This window comes from Dermacentor variabilis, chromosome 1 (assembly GCF_050947875.1).
Source record: "Dermacentor variabilis isolate Ectoservices chromosome 1, ASM5094787v1, whole genome shotgun sequence".
Taxonomy (NCBI): Eukaryota; Metazoa; Arthropoda; class Arachnida; order Ixodida; family Ixodidae; genus Dermacentor; species Dermacentor variabilis.
This window is the reverse complement of record NC_134568.1, coordinates 285,772,236-285,793,404: the sequence shown is the minus strand read 5'-3', so window position 1 is coordinate 285,793,404 and position 21,169 is coordinate 285,772,236. Positions and strand designations below refer to the sequence as shown.

Sequence of the window (21,169 nt, the reverse complement as noted above, 5' to 3'; positions counted from 1 at the left end):
AGCTTGTATGTATTGAGGTACGCTTTCCTTTTGGAACCATTGTCGTATATATTTTAAAAACCTGAGCAGTGTGCCATGGCAGACAATGACGACTTCAGACATATCCAAAGGATTAGAAAGCCTACAACAGCAATTTTGTGTAAAGCTGCTTTCAATGTATTACACAGTGCACCATATTATTTTGTGCATTACTTGCCCTCATGTATAAGCATTTTTAAGCAATTTATAAGCTTGCATGGGGCTTCACGTGTTTGCAAAAAGATTCAAAATGCAAGAAGTATTCAAAATCCAGGATTGGAGAGTGTTGGTGGTAAGGATCAACAGGGAATCTCTCAGCAACCTGTTGTTTGCGGATTACTTGTAACAAATGTTTGAAGACTTCACCAGTAAATACAAAGTATAGGTTTGTGCATTAATATACATAAAGCTTAAGGTAATGTTTAATAGCTTGGCGAGAGAACAAGAGCTTGTGGTTTGTAGTCAGCCTCTTGACGCATTGCAGGGGCACGTTTGTCTAGGCCAAGTAGTCGCAGGGGGCCTGACTCATTCGGAAGGAATCTCCAGATGAATAAAAGTGAGTTGGAATGGATACACCAAGCTTTTTAGGCCTTGAATAGTAGCTTATCATTGTCATTGAAAAGCGAAGTACACATTATACTAGTACTAATGTAAGGTACTTAAACTTGAGAAGGAAATAGGAAACACGCAACAAACGATGGAATGTTAAATTATATGTAGATGCAGTGTTAAGAGAGCAATATAGATACTGATACTCTAGTTGAGATAAAGAGAAAAAAGGTGGAGTTCAATTAATTGTGTAATGCGTAAGGAAGGGGTGTAATAACCCCTTACCAGATGGCGTATCATATGTAGGGTTGTTTGTTCTTGGGTTAAACCAGATTTCTCCCTGAATGGACCTTCCCAGTAGCGATCTGCACAGTCGTGCGCTGACACTCTGCCATTCTCTCTGGGCACCCTGCGCGATATAAACAGGCACATTCTCACCCTGCTGCTTGGAGAGTGATATTGTAGATACGCTTTCTAGCACTGCACTTTTTATCCCCGCTTTCTTGACAGGTTGCCGTGAGTTCGTACGTGCACACACCCAAAAAAAGAAAGGCTTGCAAAGGAAAGGGGCAAACACGTTTTAGGCTGACAAGGCTGCGAGCACATAAAAATTTAGTACGAAAAAAAAAGCAAAGAAAACAGCGCTTCACCTACTGCAGATTAGTCTCGGGTATGTGCACCTGCTTTCATGGCTTTCATGCGAAAAGAATGGGTGAGGAGTCCGTGGAAGAGGAATTGAGCAACGAAGATGTTTTGTGCATGGGTTTTTTACCAGCGAGGGCCCCAACGCCTATTATCACTTTTCTTCAGCCAGCCTCCGTCACGGTGAGTTAGACGTGCTTGTTGGCCGGCCTTGTTGAGAGCCATGTAGCGTTTTGCATCCCCTGTGCTTCACACAGCTTGTGATATCCCCTTTCGACTGCCCACAAAAGAAGGGAAAGAAGCCACTGCACTCAAAATTATGTTTTGACAGGAACAGCAAGATTCCGGGAATGGTGGCAGTGTACTGATTCGAAGGACTTCAAAAAAATAGCCACAGATTAATGGGGGGGGGGGGGGAGAGAGAGAGAGAGAGAGAGAGAGAGAGAGAAAGACAAGCGAGAGAATGTGACCAGCAAGCGATAGGAGATTGGTGTCTTAGGTTTTCCTACAGGTCTTCTCGACAAATTCGAAGCACTGCTAACAAAGAACTCACCAGCCACTTGGAGAGAAGGAACTGGCGATGAAGTGAATCGTGCATCTGATTTAGACTGCGAACTCTAACCTATAAGATGCATGATCGCCATCTTCACTTCCCATTACCAGGGGCAATTGTTGAGCATAAAGCCACCATTGCGAACATAAGGCTTTAGTATGTGGCACTGAAAAATTCAGCATGGAGATGGGAGGAAAATGAAAGACACTGAATGACTGGTGTAAAGAGCATGAAGATCCCCAGATCGCAATGAAAAACATTGAAGGCAGCTGCGCATTAGTGTGCAAATATTGCAGTATCGAGATGGTCACCAATCCAGCGAAGAAGTCCTACGACCGAATTCGCAGGCATCTAGTGTCATCTCATCATAAGAAGTTCAAGATGTCGACTCAGGAAGCTGAGAAGGTGGGAACATCTCAGCAGATGCTCTTTGATACATCCTGTAGACCACGTGTGAAGGAAACTGAAGTAAACGGCGTAATCCATTATTTCATTTTTGCCCTAGCGTACAGTGGAATCAGCATGCACCAGGTGGATGGACCTCTGGGGGACTTCATACGCAAATACTGCAAGGCTGTGAAGACCATGCCAACAGGACAGACTTTGGCTGAAATACCTGGACGAAGCTTTTGACAAGGACATGGTGAAAATCCGCGATGATGTGCAAGATGTGAAAGTGAGTGTCATTGTCAACGAGTCCCCAGACATCACTGGAGTGCTTACCATCAACACTCTCCTGTGCTACTATAGATAAAAAACTCTGAAGAAGCAGGTTGCTTTAGTTGACGTCGACAGAGTAAATGCTTCGAACAGCTACATGGTGGCCAGCATAGTCAGCAAGGCTCTCCTGACTGTAGGCAAGTCGTGGAAAGATGTTGTGGCTGTAGCCACAGACTCAGTGGAGCACACGTGAAAAATGGTATGAGAAATCTGTCAAGCTGAAGGGATCCAAATCTTGCATGTGAAAGATTTAGCACACCTCATTCATGTGAGTATTGACGATGCCATTTCTTTACCATGCATGTCACAATTCGATCTGTAGTGATCAAGTTTGGAGAGCGTTATTTAAGCACGCTAACAAGCTCTACCAAAAGCACAGCGAAATTTTTGCTTCTAAGGCCTCTTTAGACCTGATGTTAAGAAGCCACCTTCTGTTGTCCCGAATAAATAGCAAAGCTTCTACAAAGCGCTTCTGGTTGTCATAGAAATGTGAAGCTTGTTAATGGAACTTGATGAAAGCTCACATTATAGCAGCAAAGCTGAAGCTATTCTAGTGATACATTCTGAAAATTAATTTGTTTATGCGAAGGCAATCCTGATGAGAGACACACTCGGCCCCCTTTTATACACCCAGAAAACGCTTGAAAGCGGGAAGCTTCTGATGCCCAGCTGTGACCGCCTGGTAAACATCAAGCTATGGCAGACTTGGCGAGCTTTCAACGATGATCGGTAAAAGTGATCAGGCCAGAGTTGTTTTGTCTATGTTACCCAAGAGCAGCACCACATTAGTGAAAATGTGTTGTGAAAAGTTCTGCACGAAACTTGCCATAAAATGGCCCTGCACTGTTGAACGGAACGTCTTGGACAAAGACGAAAACCAGCTGATTTTGGGGAAGTTGGGAGCCATCCTGGATCCATTTCAGAAGCGTCTGTTGGGGCAGCCATTCGATAACTGCCGACCTCTGTTCATGTCTGTAACTGATGATGTAGAGTCACTTCACGACGAGTTCAACCAGTACTTGCTGGAAGCTTGGCATGACTCTACCGCTCGCTACCCCAGGCTGGCAAATGCTGCACTGACATTGTTGTGCCTAGTTAATAAAAGCTGCGATGTCGAGAGAATTTCCTCCCAGTTGAGATACGTTCAACGACTGGACAGGTCTGTAATGGAAACCGACATGTTGCGCATGCAGATGATAATGTATGTAAACAAGGGTGTGTAAAAAATCGATGACCAGCTTTTCGCGAATAAAATGTTCCATTTCTTAGAAGTTATCGATTCCCTTTAGTACTGTCATCATTACTGATTCTTTTCCAAACAAATGGCAAATTTCAGAGAGTATTTGCTAGAAAACCCTGATGTCCCCCTTCCCCCCTGATTACCAGCTTGAAACAAACACCAATTTAAACACATTAGAGTTTAGAAGCCTGTGATACTTTCTGATAAAATAAGCTGAGTGTATTACTTAGTACATCTGTAGATTTAGCCCGAAAAAACCCGTATTTTGAAATGGTTTCACAAAAAAAAAAAACCATTTCTCCCCAACTATCAGTTTGAAAAATGGCACCCAATTCCTCCCCCCCCCCCTGATAAAAAAGATATATAAAACCCAAAAACGAACAACGCTAATCATATGATATACACAGAGTAACTTGTTCTGGCATAACAGCATTGGAAAGAAAGAAAATTGCACATATTCACCTAGAGTCTGTGTCCTCTCTAGCAATAAAATGCATAGCGACTTTGGCACTGGAAATAATTTTGAGTTATTTTTCCTTTAAGAAATGTAAGCCAGTGGCTCATTGCACAACATAGAAACAGTTCGTAAATTGGTTATTTTCACAATTTATATGCTTGAAATCAGTGCACAGAAAATATCACCGTGTTCACTTACTGTTTATTAGCTTGCTGTGACGTCTTGATCAAGAAATACATTTGCATGGTTCTATAAGGCAAGCATTAATTGCATCATATATGATTCAGCATGCATTTATGGGTTGTTTTATGGAAGAGAGTAGAGATTTGCTTCCTTGCAAAAGAACAAATTTGGTGTCAAAATATGTTTGTATAGGCTATACTCTTATTGGTACAGAATAAGTTTGAAAACGAATGCCAGTAGTGTTTATGGTGAAGATGGCGTGGGGCCTGCCACATTCCAAGAGGCACTGCTAATAGAAGCAGTAACAAAGAGCTCGGAAAAAGGGGAAGGTCTTCTTTTGGCTTGCGTCAATCTTCTAAAGACTATGCAAAGGAAAAATTAACTGAAAGCCAAGGTGAATAAATAATCTGATCTTGATATTGAAGCTCAATTAGTCAATCAAGTATGACATCATCAAATTTTAGTGAAACTTGTACATGATGGAGCTGTGAGAAATGCGCTCCATTTCTTAAAGCATTGTCTCAAGTTTTTTTAATCGTTCTGGTATTTGTTGAAAGTTTTCTCAATTTAGATGTCTTTTTACATAGTCACAAAATATATGTAACTGCATGGTGTGTTATATTTATGCGTAACAATTTTAGCTCGTAAAATAGCAACCAAGTGTTTATTTAGGAAAAGTGGTGTTTGTTTAGCCATATCTGGCATAAACAAATGCCTGTATAGTTTTTTTTCACAAGAAAATAAACATTCATGCAGTATGGAGCTAAGGGGGACACGTGCAGAAAATTGCAACTTTCTGCCAAACTTTCTGAATGGTTTCCTCAACTATTCAGGAAGGCGCCAGCAAAGTTTGAGCCACGTCTGAGCAGCAATAAATAAGTTTGTAGTTTTAGTTGGGATGGTGGCGCCTCAGATAAGAAATATGTGCTTGGGACCACAGTTTTGTAAGCGCATACGCTGTGCAAGGAAAAGGCTTAGCATGAAATTGCTATCACCATTGTGAAGATCGTGTTCCTCTCTTTTTATGAAGTCAAGCAGTGGCACCAAGGCTTTGCTAGGATGTGTGCAGAGGCTAATGGATGAAGTCAAAAGCAACAAATTTTGGGCATTGATTTTGAAGGAAATGTAGCCAGTGGCGTTAGAGAGAGAGAGTGTGTGTGCACAAGAAAGAGATGTTCACCACGCAAAGGCAAGTTTTTCCTTGTGTGCAGCCACTTTGCATCAAATTATGCATCATCCTTATGCGATTTTTGAAAATGATATTAAAGCAAGACTAACATTTCATTTACAAATTGATGCATTTATATAATGTACGTTGATGACGTTATCACATGACTTGGAAAAACGAACACCATACTGTCTTGTGTGTTCTTGTTTAGCCCCATATTTAGTGTTGTTTGTTTTTCCAAGCATTTATATAAACAGCAGCTTTTACAACCCCATAGTTAGCAGTGTAACCCATCGTGGCCCACCCTTTGTAGATTTATTCTGCGCATGCATGAGAGATGCATTTTCGAACCGCAATATTCTTGTTCGCAGACTTGCAGAACAGTGTATTCTTGACATTTAACAGCTTTGCCTTTACCTCTCCAAACCCCACTACTCATCTTCTAGGTTTCGATGATGGTAAAAGTGCTTGTATCGCAACAATACAGTCGCTTTTGGCAGCTGGGTGCAGGGTCAGGAGCCATGAGGACTGCAAATTTTCCCAGAAATTCTAAAGCCATTGAGCTTGCGCTCCTCCCCTTGAGAGATCACACTTAAAGGGAGAAATAGAGTCTGTGGAGAAGAGCTAAAGTCCCCATTGATATTGGCATTGTGGATGAAATAAATAAAACCCTAAACAGCTGGATAAGACAGCAAACTTGGATTTTTGCGACTGGCCTATAAAAATTTATTGTTTGTCTGTGTTTTGTGAACGAAAAAAAGGACTGGCGTTTGCTTTAATCACTTGACACAGAAAGGTAAGGAGAAAGAAAGGCACTGAAAAGAAAGGAAGAGACGTTGCAGCTCAGTTAACAGTAGAGATAAACATTGTTTTCCAACCAGGTCTCTTCTAGTGAGTGGTTCGGCTACGACTGCATACGGAAGAGGATGGGCACTATTTTGCAAGTCACCTATTACTCAAATGCGCTTCCAGCATTGCGGGCATGCTATATTCTTCTACATTTAAAATACAGGAACTACCCTTTGCATTAAAACTTCGATAATATAATTTGATGGTAGTTTCACTTTCAGTGACTTGCTATCCGACTTTGTTTAAAGAGATGTTTGGGGGGAACATGCAATCCTAGTATTGTAGTCCTCTTCATGCAACTCATATTATTATTTAATCACTCGGGAATCAATGAATGAGGCAGACAGTCCAAAGCAGGGCTGCTTTTTAGAAGCCTTTGTTGAAATTACGGTATCCATAGTTTGCAGTAAAATGTAAGGGCCAGTAGCTCTGAGAGATTTGAAAGTGCTGTTTCTCCTGACACCTGGCTGTTCTAAAGACTGCAGAGTCGTTTTGTTAGGGTGGGCTCTCAGCAGCAAGCAGCATGTGTTATGACGGGGTAGGTCAACCTCAGCTAGGCGACTGGTCACGGCTGTCTGATGTCGAGGGATTGGGCAGTGACGAGGCACTCTCCCTATGATTTTCATTCATGACGCCTTTTATATGCATCGTGCCCCCCCCCCCCCACACTTCCTTATATATCCATCACCCTGCTCGATACCCTCCTTAAAAATTTTTTTCAGTCTGTCACTGTCGCGCTCTTCAACATTCACCGGTTTGTTCAACGACATGGCAGCCCCTGACACATAGTTAACACAATCCAGAATGAGGTAGAGGCCCACCTTAGGTGGGGCTGAAATCTTATGCCTGCTACAGGCAGCGGGCAGCACCCGTCTCCTACTTTCCTCTCTGAAAGCAGCGCACTGCTTGTGCCCATTTGGTGCAATTAGTGTAGTTCTAAACATAGCTGTCCTAAACATTGTATTCAGGGGAGGGGGTTCTACAGCTGAAAAAAAAAAATGTTTTTGTCTCCTGTTTGTCCATGCCTCAAATATGCTTGCAAGCAACAAGGCCAGGCTGCGCATTTCTTATCCACGGAGGATCTCATCAGTGGCGCACTTTATGTGCACAACTTGTGGCAGGCACAAAGCAAGGGCTGGTCATTCTCCAGAGACTGAGAGTCATCATTCTTTCAACAAAGAGAAATGTGTGGTTGCTTCATGCAGCTTTTTGCATGCTTGTAGATTTTCCTTTCGATAAAGTTTTTCTCTCTCTCTCTCTGCTCCCGTAATCGTTAGAGGCCTGTCATAGGCACACAGGCCTGGAAGGAGCAGCGCCGTGGATGATCTTGTGTGTTCACTTCGAAAAGGCCTTGACACTGGCGGTGAATGAAACTAAGGCCCAAAAGAATTTCTCGAATCTTACTAGGTACAATAGCCCGCCTGCTTTCACCTCTTCAAATGGGCTCTCTTAATTGTCTTCTTGCCCTATTCATGCCCACTAAATGGTGTATTGCCCGCATGGCAGGCAAAATGTCCAAGTAAATTGTCCTAATGTTCACTATCGTAAATACTCTAGTTACTGTAAATAGACCCTCTGTACTTTTTCTCCCCACTGTGTGCTTTCTCCAATTCTGTTTCCTTTTCACTGAGGCATTCCCCTTTCTAGCCATTGTTCATATATCAGCCATCACCAATGCGAACAGGAAAATTATTTTTCTTCCAGCAAGCACAAATGTAGTTTTTTTTTTTTTTTTCAGTCAGACGCTGGCTGACACAGGTGCACCTTTCTCCTATTTGTTCTTGGAGCGATGGCAAGGACATTTTGTCCGTGAGCATGGGAGAGGGTATCGCCCCCATGGCAACCCTCCCCCTCCTTCTGACTGTCACTAGCCCTCAACTTGCTTTCACATTCAAGCTTTCTCTTTCATCCATGTCACTCTTTCTGAGCCCGTCTCCTGAAACTTTCTGTTCCATGGGAAAGGGAATTCAGAAAATTTTAGGCCCCCCTGGCTACGCCAATGAGTGTAGCCATGTATGCACTTGCAAAGCATAAAAGTGAAGTCAGGTTTGCAAAATTAAGCTATGTATAATTTGAACTTAAGATACTTGCTCTCCAGTAATTCAACTTGGTGTCCACTTGAATAACTTTTGCTTCAGATCACCTTTCTGTACCAGTAATCAGTTTGAAACGACTTCACACGCCTGCTGTCCATGGTATCATAACTTCCGACTACTCATAGCATCAACCGTAATGTCAGACTACATGAACTATTAGCCCAACAAGTGAAATGGTCACTCGATATTCACAATTCCCGCAACCTATAGGTGGCACGCATGGTAAAACAAAGTGACTACCCAGAGCAGGATGGAGTGCGAGGCAGAGGGCATGCAAGCATGTTGTATAGCACATTGTGACAACCTTGCAGCGCCATGCGGCTTTCATTACGTGACATTATGAGCCATATAAAAGCAGAGCTGAGATATATAGTAGCTAATTTAAAGTGAATAAGTACAAATTAAATACCTGCTAACACATCTCCTGCAGCGTTATATAGCTTTTACCATTGGTGTACACCCGTGAGCAAAAGTATACGGACCACGGGAGCGCGTGCCAAACTGCATCGACGGGCAGTCTACTGACGCGGCGCCTGCTGTCGAGAGGGCCGCTAGAGCAGCGGTGCGCATGCGCGTCCCATCATATCTGCTGGCCTGATATGTAGCTTTGCCTGACGTCGCTGTTGTGTGTGTGCTTGAATTTCTTTGTTTGGCCGTTTATATATATATTTTTAAGTCATTTGGCTACTACACGGCCGTACCTAAATAACATGAAATGGACATATAGAAATCTGTGCCTGGTCAACACATAAATCATGACCCATACATTTCTGTCAGTGCTGCTGTACTATGTGACTGGTAGTAGGTTAAGGCTAAATAACAGTCATAAAGAACCTGTGGCATACATGTATGCATAATAGTGCATCCGCATAGTGTTTTATATCCAGTTTCAAAAAACATGCTTTTGAAACAAGGAAATATGTGAGTGCATTTTTGTAATTCCCCCTATTATAGTTCTCTAGGCAATCAGTGTCGCTTTGGAGGCAGTTCAGAATTGACACCGTAAGCATCAAATTAATAACTTTAAACTTCGGCACTGGTGGTATTCAGAATGAACAGTGTTACAATTTAGCCTCTTCAAAGTAGGCTGGGTAGGAGTGGTAAATGGCTTTGAATATAGCTGCCACCAGCTGCTAAGCAATTATGCTATTTTCTTGTGTGTAGGACTCCACAAGAAACTTAAGCTGCTGCTGCTTCTCTGGTAATGACTTTTGCAATTCTTTTGACATCATTGGCTGCTGCAAAATGTAGTTTACAGGTTATCTTGTACAGGCATTCGAATTTGCCCCCTTTTTTTTCCATCCCTGTGACTGAAAAGTCTTGAAATGTGAACTGAATGTAGAGATTTAGGACCTCACATTGAAGATTTGTCTGATGATTTCAGAAACACTTAAAATTTTAATGTACATGCCTTTTCAGTGAGTTTTTCAAACCAGAGCTATCTTTGCAAACCCTCCCGGATTTTCCTGACCATGGCTGTTGCTGCTGACTTGCCAAATAGCTTACAATTAAACAAAAATAATTGAATTACGTGCCTGATAGTGGAATCAAACCTCTGTTGTCAAGCACAGCAGGCCAGTGCTCTAACCATTAGGCCACGGTCACATGCATGCTTCTCTCATTCCAAAGCCAGCCAGCTCTTTAAACATTTGGTGCATGCATCCTTCGTCACTTTCTCATCTTCTTTCCTCATGACACCTTGCACTTTGTGGCACTGTGTTGTACTGCACTTATCCCCAGGATTGGCCCACATTCCCCAGTACTTTCCTCGTAGCAGCTAATGCTACGTAGAAATTGTGCGATGTTGTACCGACTTCATGATCGGCCCACGTTAATCATGCTTTGACATTTCTTAGCCGGGGTACAAATTCCATCATCATTTTAACATAAATCACGTGACATAAACATACTTGCATATTATTGTATAACACTTAATAGTGGTTCACGTTACAATCTTGTGTTCCTCTTGCTAAAGCCCGTTAAGTACTTACGGGGAACCCAGCAGTCAGCATGTGTAGATTCGAGTCGAATGGCCACGGTAGAAATCGTGCCATTGCCACCATATGATTGTCATCAACGTGGTTGTCGTCTTGCTGCTTTCGTCACACACATAACTACTTAATTTGCGCTAAATCTGTGGTTCACCTTGTAATACTTTGCAGAACACCAAACAATGCTGGATAGCCAGGTACTTGCAATCCCGCAGGGGCGTCTGCTGCAGCAGATGTTTAGTGTGTTGCAACACCAGGTACCCGAGCACACGAGGGTTGGACCCTCCCACGTTTAACCGTGTGCGGCATAACCATGCTTGGCTTAGCCCTGTCCGGGGAAAATGGTATCCTTGGGGTTGAGCTAATGCTGGGTGTTTGCACCTGTGCAACCCCTCGGCGGCGGCAAGACGCCTCTTTGGCCTCGGCTTCACGTAGACAGCACCCCCGGACTGACCCACACACTGGAAATTGGTAGTTGCCCTTTCCTGTCTTCTCCTGGCTTCCCCTTACTTCTAAATTTTCCAGGCAGCAAGGGCTAACCTTGCGTGTGATAGCCAAACTTTGTTCAAGCAACACGCAACCGAACTACATTCATCAATAAACTGCATCTCATTGTTGTATAGATAAACTGAGGTGTCGCTGACACAATCATCACCCTCCTTCAAATGTGATATGCCTTGCATAACGCTCTTACTCAGCTATCCCGGCACCGGCACAATATCCTCACTTCTTTCAGGATCGGCTTACAGGGGCATGCCAAGCAATGAATAGGAAGGTGCCCACTCACTTTAATCCTAATCGACAATTCATGCTCATGCATGCGTATATTCACGCACCTTCCTGTTTGTCCTACGTAGACTTTGCCGCAGGATAGAGGAATCTGATAGACTACCCCAATACTGCAATCTACGTAGGAATTGGTGTGCTTTACTCCGCACCCCTGGGACCTCCACATTAGTGTGAATATATTTGCATGCTTTCTAACGAATATTTTTTAGGCCTTACAGCTGTGGTTCATTCATGTTTTGATATTCATTATTCATTTAACCAAGACAGTCTATTATCATAGCCTTGGCGCTCTTTGGCCACTTCTGGCCCTTGCACCAGTAAACTCCAATCATCATCATGCACTTGCAAAATGTTTTGCATAATATTGATTCCCGCAGTTACTGGGAGCAGCACAATTTCTTTTTTGCAATAATAGGGGTTCTTGGAAGCAGCTGATATGCTTTTTGATAATGAATATGAAATTTTAATTGCACTAAGGTAGTGTTTCAAGGCTAAAATAATATGATATTGCCTTATAGTCTTTTGCATTGATCAGCTGTAAAGGCTGCCCTAATATAATGAGTCGGAAGTCAAATTGAGGTAAAAAAAAAACTAAAACATAACCGCATAAATGGTAAAACATAAATGGTAAGCATTGCACTATTGGCACTCCATTATGATGGTATACATTTTGCTGGCCACATGATGCTTAATAGAGCATTGATTAATTCTGCTGTAAGTTGAATATGTCTTTGTTATGATTTTTGCTTAAAGCAGCTCTCAAATTATTAATGGCCAAGAAAATAGCTTAAAAGCATACTTGAAGCAGTCTGTTAGAAAGGCTTATTTGACTATTTAAATGCTATATTAATCCTAGCGTGTCTAGATGACAGCAAGTGCTGCAGTGCTTACCTTCCAGCTGGTATATTTTACAAGCAATGCTTATTGTTGTGCTTACTTTTAACAAATGTTAAGAAGTTTTGTAAACGAGCCTTTACCTTTCCTGCACCTTATTTATTACAGTGGTCATAAGGCAAGTATTTCTTTTGACCTTCCCTGCACCTTATTTATTGCAGTAGTCATAAGGTAAGTATTTCTTTGGTGTTGCATGTAGGTAATCGCAGCCACTGATAATATCAAGTGCAGATGCTTGTTTTTACTTGATTAGCATCCTATAACAGAATTTTTTTTTCTTTAGGTTGCAGGATCGGAGCCAATTGTCCAAGAAGAAGTGATAGGCTACTTTGACCTGGACAACCCTGGATTGCAGCTTGTCGGGGGCGACACTTTCTACCTCCCACCTGAAGCACTTAGAGAACATGTCCTAATGTCCGAGCACGGCAAGGAAGGGCAACCTATAATTGTTGTAGTAGAAGAAGGCTCTCAAAACGTTGTTGTTCAGGCTTTTTCTAGAGATTCTGAGGCAGTGGGAGAGGAGGCAGCCTTCACTATGAATCAGCTGGATAATGCCATCTCAGCTACACTTCCAGAGCAGTTTGCTGGTGTAGAAACAATAACAACTACTGAAGGGCAACAGCTGCTAATTCTGTCTGAAGATGGTAGTGGGAAGCCTGTAGACACACCAGTTGAAGATTCTGCTGCTTCTGATACTGGGCCTTCGTGCCATGAGGGTTCGAAGGATAATTTACCTAGGCAGTGTGTTGCATCACTTAACAGCATCCAGACAGAGCTACAGCCAGGGTGTAAAGAGTTGTTGGAGGTAAATGGCAGCAATGAAGTAAAAGCAATTCCTGATAATGTACAGGCTCCTGAAGAAAGGGCAGAATGTAAATATGAAAGTGAAAGTAAGCCTCGTGCACCTGCGCCAGTAGATGTTCAAGAGTCCAGTAAGACTAGTGGCTCTTGTGTGTCAGTTGCCTTTGGCCAGGGCGACAGTTCAGAATATCGAGAAAAGCCAGTGTCGCCTAGCATGGAACCAGTGCAGGGCACCGAACAAAAGAAGAATGGAACAATGGTCGTGGATGTTGGTCATCTAAGTGATGGTCATTCAAGCGACATGATTACGCCACCTGCACAGGCCATAAAACCTGGCACAGAGACCAAACTGAACGCTTCTGAAGTGCCACTGGCACCATCCATTGCTGCTGAGAAGTTGGACACTCCTGACTTACTTAATGCAGACAAACCTACCAAGGAATATGCCATGTGTGCTCTACAGGACTTCAAAAGCAGTGAGGCTGCAGGCAACACCCTTGCATTTTCTGAACATCAAGGTCAAGGTGCAAGTATGGATGTTGCTTGTTCACCTCAAACCTCAAGCCAGCACCTTATCGTGGACTCTGCAACACAACCATCACTCAAAAAGAAAGTTGATAAACCTTCCCCAATGGTAGCTCAGCACAGTGACGACTCATCAGGAAAATTCCTCAAAGGAGGCCAAATTACTAAAGTGTGCAACGAAAGAACCGGTCAAAGTGCCAGCATTAAACTGCAAAATGGATCTGAAAGTACAGCATGTCTACCTTTACCTTTGAGTCAAAGCATTAGACACAGCAGTGATCGTTCTGCTGTGACTGGTCCACAGCAAAAAAGCATGGAGCCAGAGCCCAGCAAGCACTCTGTTACTTTAAGGGCTGGTGCAGCAATACCTCTTGCCAAAAGCAAGGCGGGACAGCCACCTCAGTGTGAAACTACAGGGAGTGCTTCAAACAGAAATACTTTGGTTTTGAGCCCAGAGCCCTGCCCCACACCTTCATCTTCCAATTTAGAAGCTAGTAGCCCATCCCCTCACCACAAACAACAAAGCTTGGTGGAGAAGGAAGGCACGGCATGCACACATGACAATGCTGTGAATGAGGAAAGTGTGTCTTCTCCAATCACCACAAGTGTAGAAAAAAACCTAGAGTGTGAAGACAAGCATGCAGACTTCAAAGTTGAACCTTTGCCTTCTGCTTCAGAGGAACTATCTCAAACGAGTCATAGTGTTGGTGCATACAATTCTGATAAACTTGGTGAAAAAAATACATCAGATGAAAAGGATTGTGCCAATGAAGAACAGGCAGAAATCCTTGATAAAAGCATGACAGAAGAACCAGGAAAAAAATCACTCATTGATGAAACATTAAAAGTTCAACCAGCTACCGGTAGTTTAAGTAACAACATAATTACTGACATTGAGCAAGGAAAATGTCAGTCGATTGAGAAAGGTAACCCAGTAACACAACTTTGTGATGTTATAAATGAATGCTCTGAGTTACCACAGGATTGGCAGACAAAATCCAGTCAAAAAGAGAAGGCATTCCATTCAGGTGAAATGAAAGTATTGCATGAAATACCAAAGAAACAAAATAAAAAACTGGCATTGAATCCTGTGGCAACTAGTCATGTGGAAAGCAAGTTGCAGGGTTCGCCAAATAATGATGGTCATAAAATCCCAGTCCATTCACAAGCTTCGTCAAAACTAGACACCGATGAAAACAAGTTACAAGAAGAAACTTTTCATAACAATGATGCGCTTCCTTGTGAACCTGCCGATAGCAACGTAAACGTGCACGATACTGAATGTCAACATGATAAGAAAGTTGTTGAGCATTTTGCACCACCTGATGGCAATGGAGGACTTCAAGAGTTACACAACGACGAACATCAAGAGATGGGTGCATGTGAAAGGACTGCAGTGAAAGCCACAAACCAAAACATTCAAGAACAAGAGGAAGAAGGCCAAACTTGGGTCACAGATGAGGACAGTCCAAGCGTGCCAGAGGCTTTGACTTCTTGTGTACAAAATGTGCTATGTTCGCCAAAAGCTAAAGGTTCAAACTCTGGAGGAGCAAAAAGTGCTATAGGGTCCGGTGATAAACTTCTTGCTGCACTTGACCTAGTTCCCCGTCAAGAAGCATCACCACTTCCACCTGATGACACAACAGAACCCTGTCCACCACCTGAAGAGCAAGATGTGACAGGCAAAGAGCTATGCACAGCACCTAAAAATTCTGATGAAGGAGACAGAGAAACAGAACCAAAAGAAGGATGCTCAGATGGTCAAGAAGACGATTCTCCAAGTAAAAGGCGTTGGAGTCTTCGTACACCAACAAAACCAAGAAAGAGGGTCATTATCCCAGACAGTGATGATGAAGATTTTGAGGCCTATGCAAGTGAAAACGTTCCAACTGTAGCACAAAAGAGCAAGTCGGAGCAGGCATTTGATGATCTTTTGGATTTCTTCAAGAAAGAGCAAGCTCAGAAGGCTGCCATAAAAGCTGCACCAACAAGAAAGAGAAATGCAAGAAAAGCTGGGGTAGCAGCATCCAAAAGTGCATCTGCCCGTTCAAGATCATCTGCTGCGAACAGTATCCCATTGGAAAAAGAATCCACTGTGAAGACAGATAAGGTGAAAGATGTAGTAAAGCCCACAGCAAGGAAAAGCCAGCCGGTGAGCACACCTTGCACAACCAGCCGAGCTGCTGTCATGAAGCAAGCTCGAAAGCGACGCTCAGAGCCAGTAAAGGTTGTGGCTCCTAAAAAAAGTGTAGGTGACCGTGTCAGTTGCCGGATTCCCTCTATAAGTGATACATTTGCTGGAGACATCAGAATTCGCTGCCAGAAACCAGGTTCCTCATTGGATAAGATGGCATCACGGTATCATTGTTCCAAATGTGGCTTTCGTTCATCTCGAATGGAGAATATTGTGAGGCACCATAAGCAGGACTGCCCATACTCTAAACAAAATTCTGCTTGAGATTCCAAGTCCTTAAAAAGTACAAACAGTACTCACACATGAGCCTGTTATCACTGTCATGTACACATCTGACTGCTGCAGACCGGTTCATTCATGTTTCATTTTTGTCATCACTGATGTCATTGTTTATAAGAGGGGAAAAAATGGCATGTTAAAAGCACAAAGTCAACCATGTGTATAGCATAATTTTTATAGCAAATTGTGACCATCTGGATCTGAATAAAACTTCAATTTCTCACTTAGTTTTACATAACTCTTTCAGTCGATAAGGCCAACAGTAGGACTAAGTGAGCCTTGCGTTCATTTTAATGTTCTTAGTTTTTAGGAACAAAAGTAAGGGAAGTGCACTGCTTGCTTAACATAAATGTGATAGTTGTGTTTGAACTCCCATTTGCTTTTGTTTTACGCATGTGTTCCAAACTGTGTCGTGCCAGTGCTGCTCAGAGCCTCAAGGTACCAAAACACTTCTACACTGTTGTAGGGTGCATTTTTCTTTTTAATCTGCCAATGACAATAATCGCTCACCTGAAAAGTCTTCTCCAAATTTGTTTGGCTATATAATTTGGTCACGTAGTTGTGTCACGACACCTACCCTTGCAGCTGGTGCAATTGAAATGACCAAATGTGCTGTGTATTATCATGGTCTTCAGTGTAGATAATTGTGCATATAATTTCTCCAAGACTTATTTTCGTGTGTAGTAGCTAAACAAACTAGCACACATTGTAGTCTAGCAAATATTGTTTCCTCTGCCAAGACACTTGCACGTGTTTAAGCACATTCATCCTAAGGGCACTTGTGCAATCTTTGTTTACATCCTCTCTTCTTATTGCTATGTATGTTTACTTGATAGACACTGAAAGCTCTCTGTAATCAGTCACCAGCAAAAGCCATTTTTGGCACTGATATTTCAGTGTTGACGGAAGTGAGACAGTGTCAAGGGTAGCAAAGCACAGTGCTCAACCTTCCTCCTGCCTGTCTTTGGAACGATTAGCAATGCTGACTCTCTTACCAGACAGTGCAACAGCAGGCAAGATAACCATTTCCTTATTTTGGGCCCTGTTGATTGTGTATGACTGTAGGTGTACCCATTATCAGCTAAAAAGCTCAGTCCAGTTCAAAATCGGCTAAAATGTCGCACTATCTATTATAAGCACAAATTTACTGCTAGATAAGCCTAAAATATGCTAGATATGAAATCTATTAAAATCGAAACACTGGTTCAGAGGTCAAAGGGCTACTCTTGGGTGCATTGTGCTTGCTACTGTTGCCATGCATGCCAGCAAATGCTTATGACCGATTCTAGGAGTTCGATGCATTGCTTCTTTCTTTTTTCCCACCCTTCAATTTTCTTTCTTTGCTTGTAATTTATTTTTGTATAAGTAGTACTTGGCGTGCTCTGCCATTTTCATGTTCTCCAAGAAAATGTTTATGTATGCTGGCTTTATTTTTCCTTCAGTTTGATACTGTTGTTTACTGCTGTTTTTATTTTACTTGATTTACAGATACTGTAAGGTGCCTACAGTTAATTGCTAGTGAAAGGGTCACTTTGTATGATAGAATTTCTCTTATGTTGTAACAAACTATGTTTTACCATCTCGTAGGGTGCTGTATTTCTTTCTGCACAAGGTACATGCATAACATGTTACAGTGGTCTGAGATGTTGAGCTTGATGTGCCAATTGTGAAGTGTGGACACGTTATGCATTATATTGGCCCCTTCTGGCATTAATGCTAGAAAAAGGCTGCTTACATGTAACAATTTCCGTTTCCTCATTTCCTTGTGAGAAATTTTCTCATTTTCCTTTTCTCTGCTTTCCTTTTTTTTTTCCTCTCTCTCTCATCCTTGTTTCAAACACAAAGCTTGACCTGTTACTTTGTCACCATTGTTTCCAATCCTTGATATGTGCTGAAACCTGGCTATGAATTGCCAGCAAAAAGGGCATTATTGAATGCCAGAATTGCTCATTAGTTGTAAATTGCTATCTTCTATTGCCTGGTTAAGCACTGTTTGGCTGGCACCATTTATTTTTGTGTCAGAAAGAGAAGCAGAATTTGAACAAATCGTCTTATTGGAGGGTTCTTGCACCATGTAGTGCACATTACAGTGAGATCTCTGCCAAAGGGACAATAATATGTGCCAATTGTGAAAAGTTGCTAAAGACCTTAAGGTGGATTATATAAACACATGTGGGTGGTCTTAGGAGATTTACTGTTTGATTGCTTTATTTTTATTAAATTTTTTTCATCATCATTGCATGGCATTGAGTCTCCGGTGTTGGGTGGTTATTTTCTGTGAAAAAAACTACCCAACACCGGATGGATAGTGGTGAACACAATTGTGCCACTTTAGAGTTAATTCTGCTTCTCTAAAAACATTAGGAATGGCCAGTACAAAAGCTCTTACATTCTTTCTGTGCCGTGTTCACTTGAGTGCCCAGCTTGTGTAGTAGATAAAGCTTGGCATGTTTCTGTGTTATTGGCCTTCAACCTCTTCCTATTTCTTCACCTTGGTTTACCCAAGCAAGGGTTTGTAAAAAAAATGTAGCTTTATATATATATAATATTTTAATTTAAACATGAAGTGCAAGTTATTTGCCCTATTTGAATAATTGCTTGTATACCTCCTCTTTCTTTTGGAACTTTTTTTAGCTGAACATTAAAAGTTTGCTCACCATTGCGAACAATTTTTGTTTCTGCTCTTCTTTCAGTTCCTGACTCTTCTTATCCTTGTAGTTAGAGTTAGAGCTGCATTTGGACACCCTAGCATTTTCTAGTTTCTTTTAGTGCAACTGTAGATATAACAAAGAACAACTTGTCAACTTTGAAACTGTTGATCTCTGTACTTTCAAAAAAAAAAAAAAAAGATTCATCCCTTCAGTTTTTAAACCAAAAAGTACATGACAAACCTAAGTTTTCATATGAAGGTTAGCTTTTGGTACCTCTGGCAGCCACATTCCCTGTCTTTGAGCATTACCTATACTGCATAAAATAAGTGGAGGGTGCTACTTTTATCTTGGCTATTGAACAACATCTTTTCTGTTAGATATTGTGCTGAAAGGATCGGCAAGAATTTCAACACTTTAGGGCGTAATAAGCCTGGACACTTGTTAGCGTGATAAGTGTTACCAAATTCAGCTGACCACTTTTTGTCAGCACAGATTTGTCTAAAATGATCTATCATCCGAGAGCAACATAACCTTGCCCGGACGTTAGCTCACCCAAAACAAAGAGGCTAAGAGCGAAGTAGCTATACACCTGTTACATTTGAATTGCTTGGGGGACATAGGGAGTCAACAAAGCAGAAGCATGGTTATTGCCTCATTCTGCTGATCCACAATTGTCTGGAAGGACGGAGAGAAAAGAAAGGCTTATGTACGGTGGTTCTTCATGCAGCCCTGTAAAATTTTGTCTAGCCCTCGGCAATAATAATAATAGAAAGTAGCCCTCAACCATGAAGAATGGGAAGTGGTAACTATTTCTTTGGAGGCCCAGCATTGTAGTTTGGCTCACAACATTGGCAGCAGCAGAACAAAGTTTTATGACAGCGGTGCCATAGGATGTGCATCACCTCCACAGTCTCACAATCCATTGTGTGTTTGTTGTCGCAACCAAAGATGTACTGACACGTTGTTTGACTCACTTTTGTTAAATAAACTTAAAGCCATGCTTCTTGCACTGGGAGGAGAGGTGTTGGGGTAGTGGGTTGGTGTTACTAAAAATGCCGCACCATCCTGGGCAGCACAGTGAATCCAAACTCCATCACAACCAGGGCTTCTACAATTTAGAAGCTACTAACATGACCCTAATTTGAAAAAGTGCATCTTCGCCAGTGACTGATGCATCTAGTAGTGGGTGGCGCAACCTTTATGTTGCGCACCAATGCCAATTTTAATGCAAATGCTAGAAGGTCACTGCTGCTTATATGTTCCTTCTCTAGAAAATACAGCATCTGAATACCTGATGCAAGTCTAAAAAAATTCTGACCTGTAGAGGTGCACGCACGTGTCACATTTATAGTAGTGATTACTTTTGCATGTACTTTCTCTCGGGTTTGTTTGCTTGTTTGTTTGTTTGTTTGTTGTGAGTTCAGCATTACTTCACTTTGGTGGTAAAGGGGGGGTATGTACTGTACTCTGAAGGGAGCAATGAATCGGAGCAGCTGTTAAGAATTTTGAGCGATTTGTTTTGGGGATAAACTTGATAAAACTTATTCTTTAGATCACTTGTAAAAAGCTTGTGGTTCCAGACATCAATAAGATTTTCATATCTTGTTATCGGGGGCATCTTAATACTATAAATAATTCTGGCAGAACGCATCTTGCGATGAATGTCGACCTTAATGTGGCAGCGTAGCAACGCACCATATTGTCAATGCACGAAACATGTCGTGTATGATGCATGTATGCCGCCAGGCTCCTTTTGCGCTTCCTGCAGGGCACGTTGCGCCATCTAGCTATGCTGCCTCGATGTCCGCTCATGGCGCGTGTGTGAGTACATATTCAGAGAAGATTGTCTTAAGATGCATATGACGAGAGTTTGATTCTGCCAAGCACCAGAGCAGCGTGTGCCCAGTGTCGCATATACCTGGTGACCCAAGTTTGCAGGAAAATGGTTAAGCACATATTCTAAAGTGGGGCAGTAATGTTTAATGCTTGTAAAGTAAGCAGTAATGCTCCTGTTTCGTTCTGCAACAGATACGCGCATGCTCGCCATGTGCAAAGAAACTAATTTCTCTAACACATTGTCAAAAAGCATGTGTAAACATTGCTAAAATTCTTCCAACTAGGACAAGAGATTCCAGTGTCACTTTCGCAGTGGCTTTTTTCCCCTCAGTACAAACAAAGGAATTTCGTTTTGGATTCATGCAGAGCGACCAAGTTCGCAGTGAACTACCACGTTTGCACGGTCGGCGCACAAAAAATACCTGGCCAATTATTATTCTAGCTCTTAAAGGAACACTACTGGTGGGCCTCGTACACTTCTCATATCGACGATCTGTGAATCTCTCTGGAGCGCCACTTTGCAAACCACCAGATGCCAGACAACAATGCTATACAGAGCTTGTGATTTGTCCTACCAAGGCACGTCGCCAAGACATCTACTTCAGGGAAAAGAGAGGGCCGGGACGCCTCTCTACAGAGCCGACCTCGGCACCACTCTACTGGAAGGAAGAAGGGAATAGTGGTCCCCCTCCCCTATTAAATGCCAAAATAAAGACGTAAAAAAAAAAGTCTGC

The 21,169-nt window shown here is 42.2% G+C and overlaps 1 protein-coding gene across 13 annotated transcripts in view; it reads left to right on the top strand.

The window, feature by feature from the left end:
• LOC142566473 (uncharacterized) overlaps window positions 1–18,621 on the top strand; it is a 75,105-nt gene extending 56,484 nt beyond the window's left edge. For 5 of the 13 annotated variants that reach the window (XM_075677401.1, XM_075677406.1, XM_075677403.1 and 2 more), the window contains one exon: window positions 12,433–18,621. In XM_075677401.1, the coding sequence (XP_075533516.1) occupies window positions 12,433–15,933 (3,501 nt within the window). In that variant the 3' untranslated portion in view covers window positions 15,934–18,621. Of the gene's footprint in view, window positions 1–502; window positions 575–5,976; window positions 8,104–9,639; window positions 9,677–12,432 lie in introns of those variants that run through there. The other 8 variants (XM_075677409.1, XM_075677404.1, XM_075677410.1 and 5 more) reach the window with 5 other exon arrangements.
• Window positions 18,622–21,169: the final 2,548 nt, after the last annotated feature.